At 37.9% G+C, this 19,224-nt stretch overlaps 1 protein-coding gene across 5 annotated transcripts in view; it reads right to left on the bottom strand.

Annotated features, from left to right (window-relative positions):
- Positions 1–19,224, bottom strand: part of LOC139950010 (kinesin-like protein KIF13A) — a 121,562-nt gene that overhangs the window by 52,222 nt on the left and 50,116 nt on the right. For all 5 annotated transcript variants that reach the window (XM_071948632.1, XM_071948629.1, XM_071948631.1 and 2 more), the window contains exons 5-8: positions 12,041–12,133; positions 10,300–10,483; positions 9,865–9,949; positions 5,804–5,938 (exon numbers count right to left, since the gene is read on the bottom strand). In XM_071948632.1, the coding sequence (XP_071804733.1) occupies positions 5,804–5,938; positions 9,865–9,949; positions 10,300–10,483; positions 12,041–12,133 (497 nt within the window). The remainder of the gene's footprint in view (positions 1–5,803; positions 5,939–9,864; positions 9,950–10,299; positions 10,484–12,040; positions 12,134–19,224) is intronic.

Raw genomic sequence — 19,224 nt, forward strand, 5'->3', positions numbered from 1 at the left:
ATACACTTTCGGCACAGAAAAAAATTAAAAAGTTCACAGATTTACAAATAACTTACAGGGTTTACAAAAGGTAGTGGTGAATGACTTCTCTTGAAATATTATCCCATGAAATGCTTTACTTTTTGAGAAAACAGTAAAACAATATCAATTCTCGATATCGAGAATTACGGATTTATTTTAAACACATGTCATGACTTGGCGAAACGTGCGGATACAAGGGTGGGTTTTCCCGTTATTTTCTCCTGACTCTGACGTCCGATTGAGCCTAAATTTTCACAGGTTTGTTATTCTATATAGAAGTTGTGATACACGAAGTGTGGGCCTTGGACAATACTGTTTACCGAAAGGGTCCAATGGCTTTAAATGAATCTGTAGATTTCACTGTGTAGTTTCAATGTGTTCAAAAAGTATGGCTTTCCTTAGACATGTCCTTGACTCCTGTTATTTTTTCCAGAGTCAGGAAAAAAGCAGAGCCCACGGGAAAAAAGCAGAGCCCACGGGAAAAAAGCAAAGCCCATGGAAAACACAATCATTTACATACAGTACAGTGATTAGTGACATCTGAAGCAGCATGCTTCAACATAACATGATTGAGAACACAATGGAAATCTAAATAAAAGAAATTCTGTGAAGATATTCGCTTCTATTTATAATATTTTGATAAGGAAACATTCCATCTAAAGTCTAACCATTTTCAAGGCAATAAATGCATCCTTACATGTAGGGAGTTCCGATTCACTGACTCTCATTGATCGATTGATCGATTGTACTCGATTGCCATGACCTGATCAATTTGACTCTCCATACAGCATGCACAATCTATGTGTGGTCATAAATCATGACAGATCAAAATGGTGACATTTGGTTGAGAATGTCAAGCTCCGTAGCATCAACAGAACATGTGAAGAATTATATCATATAGCCTTCTCAAACACATCGGCCTTGATACTTTATAGAGGCAACAAAGGCGATTGCCTCTGTTGCCCCTGGTCATTGCCTTGGTGCCCTTGAAATGCTCTAGTAGAAATGTACAATTTCATCATAGAATGCCCTTTACAAAGGTAAAAATGCCTTGGTGTCCTTGGCCTTTTAAAAACGAAGCATACAGGCCTGACGCATGGTTATCTGTATACAACTGTTTTGTCACACAGCTCACATAAAACTGACATTGTTAACATCAGGGTGGCAGGCAAAGATTACATATACTGAGAAATGCAAAAAGAAAATCTTTAAATTGACGCTTTGAAATCAAAATTTGTCAATCTGCAAAAGGAATTCCAACCTCCATCTAACCATTTGACATACATGTCTGGAGAGACTTCTTGATTTTCCTCTTTTCAAATACCCCAGTGCATCTCCGTCAGATTTGAGCGCTTTCCCCTTGATGGCATAAACACAACACAGTGAGGAAATTGAGGATTGTATGGGTGACTAATAACACCTCTCCAGTTCACCACCAAGAAGCAACACATTCCCTCTGCCTTACGCTCATCTTCAATCTCTTTTTTTCATTTAAAGGTACGGCTTCAGTTGCATGTAAAGGAAATTAAATCTGTCCATATTTAGAGAGAAAAACGTATGTCAGATGTTGTGCTCAAAGTGCCCATACATATGCCTTAAAAGCTACTGTTCAACTCATTAAAATAGAACATACACCAATGTTCAATACTATCATGTGCTTTTAATTATTAATGTCAAACCCAAAACCTGTTAACAAATCTCATTAAAATACATACAGGTGCACATGTATGTGCATTTAGAATATTTCAGGAATGCATTTGTTTAAAGGTGTTATATTGCTCAATATGCAATTCTTATAAAATGCGTATAGAACATGTTATGGTTGTCTCAAATTGCCCAGTCTTTTCCCAACAGATCCAGAGCTATATGATATTTGAATGATGAGATCCAATCACAGTGTAATTTGTATATGATTTTACAAGGTGACACAATCTGCTGCCAACCGTACAGGGAACATCAGCGGAAACAAATCTTCTCTTAACAATAGCTTTAGCTTTAGTACATGGGTGAATGGAGATTTCATTGGAATTATTTATTTTAAATCAGGAAGAGTAAGTATACTGCTGCCCATGCATAAACTACATCATGATTAAAGCAGTAGCTTATCTTTAAAGCAACCAGACACCTTTGGTAATTGTCAAATACCAGTCTTCTCACTTGGTGTATCTCAACATATACATAAAATAACAAACCTGTGAAAATTTGAACTCAATTGGTCACCGAAGTTGCGAGAGAATATTGGAAGAAAAAACATCCTTATCACACAAGTTGTGTTTTCAGATGTTTGATTTCGAGACCTCAGCTAAGGTCTCGAATTCAATTCAAATATTGTAGTGAAAAATTACTTCTTTCTCAAAACCTATGTTACTTCAGAGGGAGCCGTTTCTCACAATATTTGATACTATCAACAGTTCTCCATTGTTGTTACCAAGTAAGGTTTTATGCTAGTTTTGGGTATTGACCAATAGTGTCCAGCGCCTTTAACCAATTCAAGCAAAAGAGCAGGCTACATGTAGATATGCAATTCCATGATTGTGTAGTACGACATGAGCCATCCAGACCTCAGTTTCCATCATATTTCTCCAGGGAATCAATGAGAGATAGGTGTATGGACACTAATCAGAGAATCCAGGTAGGAAAACCAATAGGGACATTGATTTTGCAGTGAGGTGGGAGTTGAGGTATTTGGATGGAAAGGGCTTTTGTTTTTGCAGAGTATTGTTATTGGCAATTGCATGAAACAGATTGCAGTGTAGAATCATGTTTGGAGCGTTAAGGCCCGGTCACACTGCAGTGTTAATGAAAACGATAACGATCTCGACGCAAAGAGAAAGCATTCTATTGGTTGAATGAGCGTGTGCATATTATGCGCGGAGCAATTCAACCAATACAAGGGTTCTCTTTGCGTCGTGATCGTTTTTGTTATCGCTGGAATTTGGCTTGCCTTTTAGGGGTCCCTCTTAGTGATTATCAGCCACTTACAGAAAAAGTACAGTGATTGTTGAGCTTATATTGACATACCCTAAAAAAACTTTAAAAAATTAATATTCTTTATCCTCGATGCAAATTTAACATCCGTTATATCGTTGCGGTACCCACTGCCAAAACATAGGATTCGAACTGCCTCTAGCTACCTGGCAATCTCGGTGGTCTAGTTGGGTAGACACTGCTCTAGAATTGCAAGGGTCGTGGGTTCGAATCCCAACCGAGTAACATGCCTGTGATATTTTTTCACAGGACTCGGGAAAGTATTGAGTATACAGTGCTAACACATATCGGTGTATGGGCAAAAAAAAAATATTTGACAACAATGCAGGAATGGCTTGCGCAATTTGACGATAGTGCAGGATTGGTTTAGCGCCCAGACAAGATTTAACCCTGTGGAGAACCCTGTGATGTATGTAATTTATATCTGTTTGATATTATAAGCACAGTAGGCCATCAATTAAGCATTCAAAATCGGCAAACCACAATACACAAATTAAAGACAAAAAACATATAGTCAAATGAATGAGTGTAAAATAACACCAATCCTCATTGAATATATTTAAACACTAGGTCAGTCTAATTTATCAGCTCTGCAAAGTTGCTATGGTAACAACTATCATCATCAGGAGAAACTGAACCATTATGAACGAGCACTTGATGGAAGGACAATGATTGCATTATACATGCTGTAAATGATTGAATTACTTCCAATCTATGAATTGTTCTACTCTATATGACTCAAGATTCATAATTGATGGTAGGTGTCACCTGTTTGTTCAGCTCAATTTTAGTTAATGGAGAAGAATTAAACTTGGCTGCAAACAATCTTTCGACCATAACTTCTTTTTCATTAGGTTGATTTGTTCTTCTTCTTAATTTCACAATTAGCTTTGCTTTCATGTTGTCTAAAGCCCCTTTCACATGAGAGCAATTTAGCAAGGGTCCCTTGCTATATTGTAGCATGGTTGTAAAATCTTACAAAATGTACCTCGTGTGAAAGGACAACAATTTGTTTTACTGTTCAAGTTCTCTTGCAAAAAATCTTGTCAAACAATTGCAACATATTATAACCATGCTAAAGTTAAGCAAGGGACCCCAGTTAAATTGCTGTCGTGTGAATAGCACTTTAGACATGTACTCAGCCATAGAGTCAACTAGCACCTCATACATTGATCCCATGACTGGTTTGGACTGCAAGAAAAGCTCAAAGTAAAAAGAACAAGGCAACATTTATTCAGCTTTGATGATTCCTCAGACCAAGAATAGATTGTAAAATTCAATTATGTAGTGCACAAGCTATAATGTTAAAGACACTGGACACTATTGGTAATTGTCACTCACTTGGTGTATCTCAATATATGCATAAAATAACAAACCTGTGAAAATTTGAGCTCAATTGGTCGTTGAAGTTGCGCAATAATAATGGAAGAAAAAACACCCTTGTCACATGAAGTTGTGTGCTTTCTAATGCTTCATTTCGAGACCTCAAAATCAAATTCTGAGGTCTCGAAATCAAATTCAAATATTTTGAAAATTACTTCTTTCTCGAAAACTCGTTACTTCAGAGGGAGTCTTTTCTCACAATGTTTCATACTATCAACAGCTCTCCATTGCTTGTTACCAAATAAGTTTTTATGCTAACAATTATTTTGATTAATTACCAATAGTGTCCACTGCCTTAAACATAGTTTGACACCTAATGACATCATCATGACATCACTTTTCAACAGAAAACTGAACCTCGTTGAGGTTCAATTGTGGAGTTTGAAGAAGAGTTGGGGGGGGGGGGGGGGGGTAGAAAGGAAAACTGTTCACACTGCAGATTAAACACCTAACAACCTGAAACAACAATAGGGGGTCAGCTGAAGCCACCAAACCTAAACACTCAACAATAGTAAGTGCTGTTTGGTTCATGCCTAGCCACTTATTAACGGAAGGAAAAGTAATTATGTGAAGAAATCAAATATATGAATGGGACAAAATCAAACCAATAATCTACTCGCTGATAACGACAAAGAGTCCCTCCAAATGGGTGAAGATGATGTATGTCTTAAGTGACTAAGTCTTACCATACTTAGGACAGTTCCATTTTCTTAAACATCTAAAAGTAATATTCAGCAATGCGTCACGCTCCGCATATGATCAGTGCAAATATTACTTTCTAAATTTTATGCGTGCAAAATCAAAAACAAAAACACAGCCTAATCTCATTAACTTAAAGTGGAAACGGAAAACATAGCGCTTCTGCGTCCCATATCCAATGAAGCCGAATTGTAGTACTTCAATTAAGTCCCTAATTGGCATTTTAGTAGATCAACTTGAGCTGAAGATAGACTCCACTATCAGAGTACTAGAAACACTGATAAATGGTCAAACCATAACTACACCTGCATTGTTCATGGGTCTTTGGTGTTTCTTAAAGTGGCATTTTGCTATGTCAATATTTTGCAAAAGAAATAGTTTATGGCCTGATGTTTCGACCCTAGCAGAGTCTTTCTTGAAGGCTAAATGACAACACAACAAACATGTTACCTGTTCAGACTCTGCTAGGGTCAAAACGTCAGGCCATTAATTATTTTTTAAATTTATACCATCGGTCCATTTGGTTAGATTATTTATTTCTCAATAAATATGACACTTCAGACAGAAATATTTCAGGAAATGTTTTCAACTATCATCATCATTAGACCGTGTAAGTTTTTATGTAACTCTGTGATCTTCATGATTTTTGTTTCTGACCAATTCTGTAACGTTCCTTCAACATATGAGCTAAGGGAGGGGGGTGTATACTTACATCTGACTCTATATCCGTCAGTGTTTGTGTGACTGTTATGTTGAAGACAGCATGTGAGCGACTGCTTTCTGAGTTCATATTAGTTGCAGCTACCGTTCTGGATTTATTTCCTTCCGACATCAGGGCATCTATGTTCTGAATAAGAAGGAGATTGGAGTGTTAATGTTAGTGTTCACATGAGAGCAATTTAGCAAGGATCCTTGCTAAATTGTAGCATGGTTGTGAAATGAACCTCATGTGAAAGGATACAAATTGACTGTCCAAGTTCTCTTGGACATATTGTCAAACATTGCTACATTTTACAACCATGCTTAAATTAAGCAAGGGACCCCAGTTAAATTGCTGTCGTGTGAATAGCACTTTAGTGTCATTATTGAACGATGTAGCCCACTGGACAAAGATGTGTTGGTTGATTTACCAGTTTGAATCATACATGTACATATAGTTACACGGCAAGTCATTGCTTGTGTCTTTGGACAGAAAATGTTGATTATCATATCTTCTCTTTAAACCAAGGGAATACATAGACATGAAATATAGATCTTACAAATAGGAGCTGCTGCCCAAAAGCTCAAGAGGTCCCTGGGTAATTGAGGTGTTTACACACTTGTGTTTGTATGTGTAAAAGGTAGGCCTTATGCCCTTAACATTTAACTTAACAGAGGGATAATATTTTAAAGCAGTAGTGACTTTTCAGTGATGAATAAAAACAACTAATCTACATGTACATGAATGTGCTAGGGGCCTTGACGCGATATTTGATGTGATTCCCAATATTGTCTTATACGATGTTAAGGTTAAACTTTGCCACTGATAATTTCCCCCCGCACCTCATTTCTTTGAAACAAGAACAAACTGAAGCTCATCTTCAGCCTGTCACTATACTTTGGGTTTCCTCAAGTGAGAAGACTGATCTCTGACAATTACCAAAGGTGTCCACTGTCTTTAAATTGCTTGAGTCTGCTGGCATCACTCAATGTCTGCAACTGTTCAACTGATGCTTGTGCAAACTCTATACATAGTACATGTATAAGGTTTAAGATTAACACAACGGATGTCTATCTTCTTTCTTTATTTGAGTTGCAGAGACTTGCAAAATTCCTGTAAATTCCTGATGCTAGTATGACATGTGTGTGATTAGAGTTGATTATGGCCATTTCAAATTGTCTATCACTGATCATGACCTTGTCTATCATTCAGAATTACACTGTGACAACGCTCAACTTCAAGGTACATTTGCATAAGTTATCATCAACTTATAATTGAAATTTTTCAAGGAAACATGGTGATACTATGTAGCTGTATACCTGTACACATGTTCAAACAGTATCTAATTGTTTGAAACCAGTATTTGGTTGACAGATTACTGAGTTGTGAATAGTCTGCCAACACCAAAGAGCCATACTCAGGCCAGTCAAGAAGGGAAACTCACTATAGGTTTATAATGCAATTCTAAATCACTTAATTGTCTGACATAATTATCACTCAAACTACACATTCTAGCCAATGTCTTGAATGTTATGGCAGACACCTATACAAATCCCTTTTCATCTTGATCAGGCCAAAGTGTCAAATATAAGTGTCAATTAGACTTGTTGATGTTATGAAAAAACCTCACTTTGCCCTACTGAAGACGAGCAGAGTATACTGTTCGAAACATCAAGTCCACACTGGCTCTTTAAAAAGAGATATTATACATGCATGGTTGTACCCGCAAGTTTACTATTTAGCTATTTAGCATTTCTAGTTATTTCTTATAACATTTTGTTATTGTTGTCACTCTTCCCCGGGGTATGGGGTTTGTTCCAGTTTTTAGATTAAAATTTGATAAAATACAATTAAACTTCAGGTCAGCAAACCAACCGTTCGCCCTGTTCAAAACTAACTATCCTAGTTGTGGGTTAATCAGCACCAGATGCTGCAAGTTACTGCTTATAAACCGGATAAGAGATAGGATTCCAGACCTAACGCCTCAAGGATTAGGATTTACTACTACTCTAACTCCATGTCATTGTCTCCTCCATTCTTTGGTTTACCAAGGCTTTACTGTACAAAGTAGTTATGAATCATTGGGACTTATTTGATTTGACAGTGGATGGGAGGGAAGACAACACTAACCAAGAACACTGTAATAGATTGTCCACACTAATCCAGCAAGTTGCACACGTCTCATATGTTTTGTAAAACTGTCAGCTACCCTTCTTAGGCTTGAGGGTAAGTTGGTTGTTATAGAAAAGAAATGCTGATTTTGTGGGTGAATCTACTTTCTTTCAATCCGACTAATCTCTGAAAGTTCTTTTACCTTTGCAAATAAAACAGCAGTGTGATTATTCGACATTATTTTACCTTGTCCAATGCATAAATAACTAGTTTATTTTTTATTCTTCAACCCACTTGGTGCATCACATTATAATTGGATTTGGAGGGCTCAGAGAAGTTACAAATATTGAAGTTGGCTAATTTGTAACCACCGAATGCTGCATGCTATATTACCACCAGTACCCAACATAAACAAGTAGACTCTCAATGCTTGTGGAAAAAGCCTCTTGAACGCTATTCACACGACAACAATTTAACTGAGGTCCCTTGCTTAATTTTAGCATGGTTGTAAAATGTAGCAATGTTTCAGAAGATTTGCAAGAGAACCTATACAGTAGAATTTTTGTTTGTCCTTTCACATGAAATACATTTTGTAAAATTTAACAACCATGCTACAATCTAGCAAAGGACCCTTGCTAAATTGCTCTCGTGTGAAAGGGGCTTTGTTGTCATAGACTGTGCAAGTCTCGCGCAGATATGAACTTCCGGGACCATTGTGGTCCCAACCTTATGGAGTTTTACGTTGGGGAGATTTTGTTTCGTCCATTACTTTAGTTTAATATAGTTTATAACCATAAAAATGACATATGTTGTTAAAAATGTAATACTAATTAACAACATATGTAAAAGTAAAAATAAAGTCAACATAATAACGAAGAAAAACCGATATTAAAACTTGACCTCAGGTCAGGTTATTTGTAAAAAATTAAGAATTTGTGCCCATCTCCGATCACGAAACTTACGCAGACGCTTGTTTTGGTTGCGCGGGGTAGAAAGCCTTTTCATTGGTCACGTAGGCGTCGGCTTCCTCTTTAAACTGCGTCACGCGTTTATCTAATGCCCTTGCGGACCATCGTGCGTCCCCGTATAAACCAGCTTTCCGTAGTGTCACATTTGGGCGTAGATTTACAAAAGGGGTTTCAAAACATTTAAGATCAAACAAACATCCTTGTCCCAGAGTTTTACTTTTGTCTATACATAGACTTTAACCGATAATTGTGTATTTGTTTAAAAAGCTAAAACTAATTTAAACAAGCTCTAATGGGTATTTTTGTTGTTAAGATTCGGCATTAATAAAAAGATTTAAGCGAAGATTTGATTCATAAAAAAAATAAGTTATTCAGTTGTCGTGTTTTCTCGCTCCGGCGCGCCCGAGACTTCCACAGTCTATTGGCATAGCATTCACATTTTCTGCATTTGATGCAATTCCCAATAGTATTGATACACAGCTCTTGCTATAAGCATCCATCTGTCAATATAGTGGTCTTTGTTGACCGTTTTGTCTTTCTCCGAGTATGTTGTACTTTCATGGTAAGTGTACACGAGGGCCTAATCTCATGGCTCTGCTCACCGTAAGCACAAGAATCGACGCTTACGGAAGCAGGGAATTCTGTGCTTACGGCAAGCATATTTCACGGGTTAACGGTGAGTTTTGGCTTCTGCGCGTGCGTAGTTCATGTTACTAAGCATTCTACGCTTACAAGGCTAGCGCAGAAATTCGGCGCTTGCACGTAAGCGGGGAATCATGATCGTAAGCGCAGAATTCGGCAGCAAGCAGAGCCATGAAATTGGGCCCTGACCTCTCATACAATGTGACTCCTGTAAGCACCTTTAGTCACACTTCATTTTGCCTTCTAAATCCCTTCTACCCAAGTTACACTCAAATATTGTTAATACCGCTGGCTGGGAATAATGTTAATAGTCTACAACCTTTTTTGGGGGCTTAATTATACAATACTTACTTCAAAAGACGAAACTGCTAAAGTTGATAAACCGTCCACATATGGTCCGTAGATTTTATGTTCTCGTACTCTTAAGTTTTGCTTCCTAAAAACAATAAGAAAAATTTACAGACATAACTATTTAATGCTAAACATCTGGGTATGTTTATAAGAGGCATCTTCTTGGTTTATCATGAAGATTTTGTGATGTTTATTTCTAATTTTGGGTACATTTTCCAAAATCTTAATTTTTCATCCCCAACCAAAATAGACTATTTAATAGATGACACTGCTCTAGAATTGCAAACGTCGTGGGTTCGAAGCCCACCGGAGTAATATGCCTGTGATTTAGTTTTTCACCGAACTCGCGCAAGTACTGAGTGTACAATGCTAAAACAACATCTGTGTATATGGGTAAAAACCAAAATGAATATTCAAAATAGACTAAAAGCTTACCCCTTGGGATCCAAGAGATCTCTAACTTTTTCATTGTATATCTCCATGTAAGAAACCTCCACCTTGAAAGAGAGGCTCTTGTCACATGTGTGCTCCGCTATCCGCTCAAACAGTGTGTCACATAACCTTGGGATCACACCCTTATTGTCTTCTGTTCCCATCATGGTATACGACTTTCCTGAACCTAGGAAAAGACAGGAGAAAACAACTTTTAAAGACACTGGACACTTTGGTAATTGTCAAAGACCAGTCTTCTCACTTGGTGTATCTCAAAATATGCACAAAATAACAAACCTGTGAAAATTTGAACTCAATTGGTCATCGAAGTTGTGAGATAATAATGGAAGAAAAACCTCTTGTCACACGAAGTTGTGTGCTTTCAGATGCTTGATTTCAAGACCACACGCTGGAGGTCTCAAAATCAATTCAAATATTAAACTGAGAAAATACTTCTTTCTCAAAAACTACCTTACTTCAGAGGGAGCCGTTTCTATCAACAGCTCTCCATTACTCATTACCAAGTAAGGTTTTATGCTAACAATTATTTTGAGTAATTACCAATAGTGTCCATCCAGTGCCTTTAAAGACCTTTCATATCTACATAGATTCAGGGATTTAAATGGCTCACACCAAATAAGTGTTATCACTTTAGCTTGATTAATATAGCTTAATTAGTCATCATCATCATCATCATCATCAGTCGACTGCACAGCAGTCTGACACAAGCTGTTCCCATTCTCTTCTGACTTGTGCTATTCTCCGAATCTCAAGCAGGGAGAGCAGAAAATCCGGGAGACTAATCTTTCAATGTACTCAGGGTACAGTAGGCGCACACGACCTTGTTTGCACCAGCGAATTTTTTTTTTTTTAATTAAAGTTATTTGGCAGCCGATGATGCCACCATGATGTCATCATGACAGCTAACCAACAGTTTCAACTTCTATCAAATTATGATATCATTAACTGAATAATTTGGTTATTTTTCAAGATTTTGGTATATAGATTATTAAAAATCCTTTGTGCAGTTCAGGGGTTAATGTATGTTTTGAAATAGTAAATTTGAATTATTATCACTCAAAACCTGATGAGATCATCATGGCATCATTTTTCAGGTTCCATGTCGTTGCTCAGTTCAAATTCTTCTTGAGTTTACTCAATTCACTTTGAATTCAATTTCATTAGATAGAAAGAAGTGTTGAATAACATTGCTCGGGTCTGCCAATACATCTTTGTTTGGCAACCCCCGGACAAAATTGACAAAATAGGGAGATAGCCAAAATAATGGCTAGATGGCAAAAAAAAAAGAGCAAGGGGGTCGCAGCAAGTATAGACTTTTGGACACTTGACATTTGAAAGGCCATGGGAAACATTGCACTGCACAGAACCTCCATTTGAAAGAACATTAATTAGTCTAATCATGAATAAACCACATGGTCTGTACCATTAACAAATTAGTTCCGTGGTACACCATGAGCCCATTATGGGCACACGTATACATTCACTCTGCCCCAACAGCCACAAGTCTATCCAGGACCGCTGGGATGGGCTAATCAGCTTGGTCAGATTCTTGTTCAGGAAGTATGTCATGCGTGCAGTGTGAGTGATAGTGAGTGTGATGCATGATGGGACTGAGCATTTTCTGGATAGACCAATGAGCATGCTTGATACGTTTGCCCATGCCAGCGCCTTTGGTTAAGGCAAGGGGCTAGGGCCGAGTGAAACAGATACATTGACTTCTTACCTGTTTGTCCATAGGCAAAGATACAGGCGTTGTACCCCTCAAAGGCATTATCAAGAATGTCCAACCCAAGACACTTGAACACTTTCTCTTGACCTGAACACAAATTAAAATGGGTAGAATATCAAACTGTTAGGCTACATCAACATTGAACAATTACTAAAGAATTATACCCCTGACTCAAAAAGACTAAAGCCCGGTTCGTACTTCCTGCGAATGCAAATGTTGTTGTCACAAATTTGCAACGAATAATTCGCATCAGTTCAACTCTGGGCAACTCACTTGCGAATATCACTGCGATGGGGAAGTTGTGATGACAAATGCACGTCAAATTCGCTTCGCATTCGCAGAAAGTATGAACCGGGTTGCAAATTTGCATTCCTGACTGGTCGACCACGGTGCTTAACAATAAATTCCCTTGTACTCTTCAAACTAGATTGAGATTGATGACAAACTTAATAAAACATGCCTTAAAAGTTAACACATGGGGACATTAATTGTTATTTTAAAACTTGCAGCATCTACACCTCTTTTGCCACCCCCCCCCCAAAAAAAAAAACTTTCTTTGTAGTTAGGACAAACTGAATAAAACTCGCCTTAAAAGTTTTTGTCCTGCATTGGGACATTAATTTGTATTTTAAACCTTGCAGCATCTACACCTCTTAAGTTGAAGGCAGTGGACACTATTGGTTATTGTCAAAGACTAGCCTTCACAGTTGGTGTATCTCAACATAAACATAAAATAACACACCTGTGAAAATTTGAGCTCAATTGGTCATCGAACTTGTGAGATAATAATGAAAGAAAAAACACCCTTGTCACACAAAGTTGTGTGCATTTAGATGGTTGATTTCGAGACCTCAAGTTCTAAATCTGAGGTCTCGAAATCAAATTCGTGGAAAATTACTTCTTTCTCGAAAACTATGGCACTTCAGAGGGAGCCGTTTTCTCACAATGTTTTATACCATCAACCTCTCCCCATTACACGTCACCAAGAAAGGTTTTATGCTAATAATTATTTTGAGTAATAACCAATAGTGTCCACTGCCTTTAAAAAAACATCACAGGCATATAAAGCTGTAGGTGTTTACAAACCGCAGTACAGTATGATAAACCCAGGGCACTGTCTGATAGTTCAACATCTCAATAATCATGACTAGTGATGACGAATAATAGATGCTGGCGGCCTGATTGTCCAGTCAACTAATCTACACAAAATCAATGCATTGTCATTTCACTTTTGATGTGGGATTTTATTCCCTTTCAAGTGAAGAGCTTTAATGTCAAATAATCAACACAAAATAATCTAAACAAAAAAACCGATTGTCCAGTCAAATAATCTACACAAAATTAATGCATTGTCAATTCATTTTTGATGTGGGATTATTTATTCCCTTTCAAATGAAGAGCTTGATTGTCATCTTCTTGTTTACAGAAATGGAAGGAAAATTTGCAAGTTGAGTACATGTTGAACAGGTCTTTTGAAGACTTCACTTTATCTGACAAAAACTAAGGGAATAAAAGGGTAGCGTTGAGTTTTTAAACGACTGTTTAAAACCAGCAGGGTCGTGGCCATGCGATAAAGGCCTGAGCTGCAGATCATGGCCATGCAATAAAGGCCCGATCTGCAGGTCATGGCCATGCCGTAAAGGCCCGAGCTGCAGGCGAGGGTCTTTATCAATGGGAAAATGGGGAAATAGAAAAGTGATGTCAATGGGAAAGAAGATGGCTGCACCATGATAAGGGTCTATATTGTACATGCACTGTCCTTGCTTTCGAATAACCTGTATTGTGAGTACGTACAATGTGAGAATCTTTTTATATAGATATTTCTCACCCGGCCACCATCTTTGTCATTTTCCCTGTAGATCCTATAGCATTGAAAGATGCTAACATTCTTTGTACAAAAAGGAACCAGGCTATTTCCCCTTCCAGCCTCGGTTTGGTTACACTGATTTGAATGGGAGAATATCAAGATGGGCGCACAATGATAAAGGTCTATTGAAGGATGACATCTCCATTAATGATAAATCCCTCCATCTGACAAGTCAAGAACATGTCCCAATTGAATCAAACCCAGACCAGATCCCCTAACAAGATCCAACAACCCCCCACCTCCAACACATATCTCCTCCACGCGACGCCACTTATGGCTTGCTCTATCCAGCACTAATGAGTGATTATAATGGTCCATTCCGCAATGGTGGAAGCAGCGGGACTCCTTAGTATAATCCTTACAGACATGAATCCAGACATGTAATGAAGACATACTGAGAATATCAGCAATACCTGATTGCAGGCGTGTGTTCTTGCAGCAGGAGATGGTTCAGGCACCAACGCATTAATGGCTGGCTGATAATCATAAATGTCCAGTGTAAAAACATTCATTTCAAAATTAGAGCCCCCAAGAAACCTTGTACAACAGTTTACATAATAAATCCATAACTTCAATGTAGCTGGATAGTTCACTGTTTTTAAAACTTTTTTGGGGCAGGGGGGTTGAACAAAGAATTGACTAGAGTGGGATTCGAAACAACGACCTCCGGATTAACGTGTCGGCGCTGTACCAACTGAGCTATCTAGCCCTTATAGCGGTGTCCCTTTTTTGTCAATATCTTTGTCCATTTTCATATAATTAAGAAACAGTATTGACAAAGTTCCATTCAAAATAAGAATTTTAGCCTCATTCTTTAAATTATTGTATCCAAATATTATTTAAGTTCAATGTTAAAATTAAACACTTTTATAAATAGTATTCTTACGATGGAAATAGTATTCTTACGATACGTACGATTATGGAAGATAACTCAAGTTTCTCCACCACAATGCCTCAAATGACAACTCAAGTTTCTCCACAATGCCTCAAATGATAACTCACGTTTTTTCCACAATCAACTGAGTTTCCCATCAAAGCCCAATCAAGCAAACCAGCATAGCTGTGCAATTATGATGGACTTTGAGGTACATGGAAGACTCTTGAAAACAAATATATAGGAGGTATATATGTACATATAGACCTACACAGGTTATAGGGTTGACCATAGAAATATATCCCGGAGAACGCTGAGCTCGGCTGCCCTCTGTGGACGCGGCGTACACGCTTGTATGGCAAAAATTATCATCGCGTGTATGGCAAAATGGCAGAGCACATAGACCGTTTCTACGTGTTTTCATTGTTAATGTTCATGACTTCTACTGTATGGCAATTTGCCATACACACGTAAACAAATTGCGTATGCACGTCCATAAAAATGGAAAAAAACAAAAATCGCACGCACCATGAGGCACAGCGTTCTCCGGGATATATTTCTATGGGGTTGACTGATAGTCTAGACAGACAGTGGGAGTACATTTATAAGCACAAAACCACACAACACCTGTCATTTGCTAAAGATGATAAAGCTCCAATGACAAAATGGCAACAAGCTATGTTGAGGACATACATGTAAACACTGATGGAGTCTGGGACAGGGAACAAGTTAAAGGCATAAATGTACTTTGTGCACTTGCAAGTAACCCTAAGGAACTTCCCTTCGTTAGGGTCAACAGCCACTTACTTAATATTGCCAAAAGCTTCCCTGAAACCATTTCAACTCTTTGAAGTTGCATTTGTTATCAAATTATCAATCTTTGTCCATACTACATGAGTACATAATAGCAGTCTCCTGACGATGACTAGAGCAAACTAGTTGAAACGTTAAGACCAATTTAAGAACTGACTCTGCGGTAGTGCAGTTAATTACGATCTTATAAGCTAAAGTAGTAGTCCCAGCCAATTTTCTATACCTTCCGCCAAGGTTGTAGTTAAAAAGCAGGACAGTTCTATTCAGAAGTGAGAAGTCTCCCGAACAATCCGATAAATTTACTCCGCGGTAGCAGAATAAAGAAAGACAGTTCTCTAAAGAACAAACTCTACATGGCAAGTAGATACACACATGGTGTTACCGCAAAATAAATATACCTCCAGTTTACTTCTAAGTGATGCAAAGATACGGTACGCACACTGATGTGTCTTGCTCAAGTCAGAAGCGCATGACTGGTATTTGAACCTACATTCTAATGATTTAGCCATCAGTCAAATTAGAAACCATGCTCTAGTCCACTTATTGACAACATTCTATGAATATGAATGTTGTACAATACCCACTTAAATCCAATCTATGAAACTATAGGCCCAGAAGTGAAACAGGTGTAATTATGTAGGCAAGGGGGGCTGAGTAGATCCAAACAGGTGCAAACCTAATTGTAGGAGGCCCTGCTGTTGGCAACAAGTTTCCGCCTTTACGCAAAGGATTCTTACATTATTTGTAATGTGAACCGTATACCCCAATGGCCATAATCAAGTATAGTATAATCAAGTTGGAGTTTGTTTTAAACTAGCATGTACATTTAGGTTGGACGAAGGAAGTAAGAGTATTGGCTTTGCAGATGGGGGAAAATCATCCTCATGCAAATTCATCCAACAGGTTTATAAAGGGTGGAACACATTTATTCAAAGCATCTTAAATTTTGTGTATCTTAAAAATTAAAGGTGAAATATCATTGCAGGTATATCAAGTTTTCAAAACTGATTGAGCTGGATTTGAAACTTTGCAGGATGGAAATTAGGGTCTATGGTAAAACCATGTAAGTATTGATGTCTAGCCACATCAAACTCTTACATCAACCACCACAACTCATGAGACTGAAATTCACATGGTGTTACTGCAAGGAGTAAACCTTTATTGCAGACCATTGATACTTATTTGGCTTTCAGGCACTTCAGATAAGTAAACTGAGTATTAAAAAACAACATGTTTAGCATCCGGGTTTCTCGAAAAAAGGAAGGAGGGTTTTTTTTTCAAGATGGCCGCCATTCTTTTTAAAATGTCAAATATCCATTGTGTTTTCTACTGCTCAAATGAAACATTTTGGACTTGACAATCAGACTAGACAATCAGATTAATTTTGCTGAGATCGTTTGAAAAAAAAAAATGTGCATATAATAAATAAATAAAAAATAAAAATAAGATAAAAAGGAGGCTGCCTCTAAAAAGGAAGTGGGCGGGGACGCTAAACAAGTTTCTTTTTTTAATCAGCCTAACCAGGCCAGATCTAAATTCATGAGACTCATTTCCAGCAGTTCAGTACATCTTTCAAGACCCTAATGGTCCTCATTCATCTCTTCATGTAGACTTGGTTCCAAGTCTTTGATCGTGGCTTTTAGTCTTCCTGATAGCCGCTAAATTATTGGCTGAAACAGTGCCTCTGTAATAAACCTCTGTCATTTAGCCTACGATCAGATTGTGAGTTAGGGTGCGTGATAGCTAATAATGTGGGGGCGTTTACGTGGCTGATGCAGAGGAATAACCGCAATCTCAGATTGTGAGTTAGGGTGCGTGATAGCTAATAATGTGGGGGCGTTTACGTGGCTGATGCAGAGGAATAACCGCAATCTCAGATTGTGAGTTAGGGTGCGTGATAGCTAATAATGTGGGGGTGTTTACGTGGCTGATGCAGAGGAATAACCGCAATCTCAGATTGTGAGTTAGGGTGCGTGATAGCTAATAATGTGGGGGCGTTTTTTCGTGGCTGATGCAGAGGAATAACCGCGATCTCAGACTGCGTGTTAGGGCGCTTGATAGCTAATAATGTGGGGTGTTTTTCGTGGCTGGTGCAGAGAAATAATGGCGATCTCAGACTTGAAATCAAGTCTACTCCTCATACTCCTCATACAGAAATCACTTCCTAAACCACTGTGTTATTCTAGACCAAGGTCTGGTCCTTGGTTTACAGTCTTATGGTAATGGCCTCATAGAAAACCTCTTTACATCTGACCATGCAATGCATTTTGATCTCATTACAAAACCCTATCCACTATAACCTTGCACATATTATCCCATCCCATTACTGCTTCTTTAAATAGCTACTTGCATAAACCACGGAGGCATAAACCATCTGCATTGGGTGGAGGATTATTTTCCTCTATCCCTCACATCTCTCCATCTCTTTCAACGTTTAAACAATATTTTTTCGGTAGTTAGACGCTGACCCTATACGCAGGTGTGATTGTTCAGTCAATCGACACCTTAGTGAATGGATGATCCCACGGAAGATAATGCAGTCACGTAGTGTAGGCATCAATGATAGCTCCCCAACGATGGAGATCAAATTAAGATTGCTTATCATGTGTTTTCTTATGGAGATGTTTCAAACTTGTCATTGCAGGGTGCAACCAATCAAGAATGAAATATAAAATGAAGATGGTTTTTCGCCTAGAGATATCCAGACAAACAATGAATAATTTTTGAATTGAGGTTTAACTGTGCGTGTTTATGTGTGGGTGTTCAAATCCAAGCAGTGAATGCTGACATATGTATGAAAAATGGTTTGACCACAGAGAGCAAGAAGCCTAGTTCATCTAATGCTAATGTGTACACTGTATGGATACCAATTACCACTAAGGCCCCTTTCACACTGGAGCACTTTAGCAAGGGTCCCTTGCTAAATTGTAGCATGGTTGTAACAACTTTACAAAATGTTCCTCTCGTGTGAAAGGACAGCAATTGTTTTTACCATCCAAGTTGTCTGGCAAAATATTGTAAAAAATTGCTACATTTTACAACCATGCTAAAAAATAAGCATGGGACCCAAGTTAAATTTCTGTCGTGTGAATAGCACTTTAGATTATGGCAGTTTGCACATTGGAAGATGGCACAGGTTCAGGTATTTGTACATTACTTGTACATAATGTGCCGGCTCAGATAATACATCCCTACACCTAGTTTCATTTCTAGTAGAGCTATATATAGTTCACAATTGTGTCAAAAGAATTCTTTTAATAAAGTTCAAATTCCTGCAAATTTCTGCAGATGTATCAAGTCAAGTGGCAGAAACCTTCAATGGTTTTTTTTACTGTTTACTTTTTTGGTTAAACCACAGGAATGTTTTGCATTCAATTTGGTGTACAATGTAGTCAATTTTTCTTTGTCCGCCTCATATTGAAATATAACTTACCAAGTCAGTTCCCATGTGGTTTATTACTTGGAATGTGAATTTAGTGAATAGGGATTTCGTATTAAACAAATTGTTGTGGTTTTCAGCACTTATGGGTTTAAATTGCTCCAACAATGTTGGTACACATTACTTAGAGCTAAAAGAAACATTAACTAAAGAAAACAAGAACTAAAGAACGTTCCTCACAGTAC

Source organism: Asterias amurensis, chromosome 17, assembly GCF_032118995.1.
Source record: "Asterias amurensis chromosome 17, ASM3211899v1".
NCBI classification, from domain to species: Eukaryota; Metazoa; Echinodermata; class Asteroidea; order Forcipulatida; family Asteriidae; genus Asterias; species Asterias amurensis.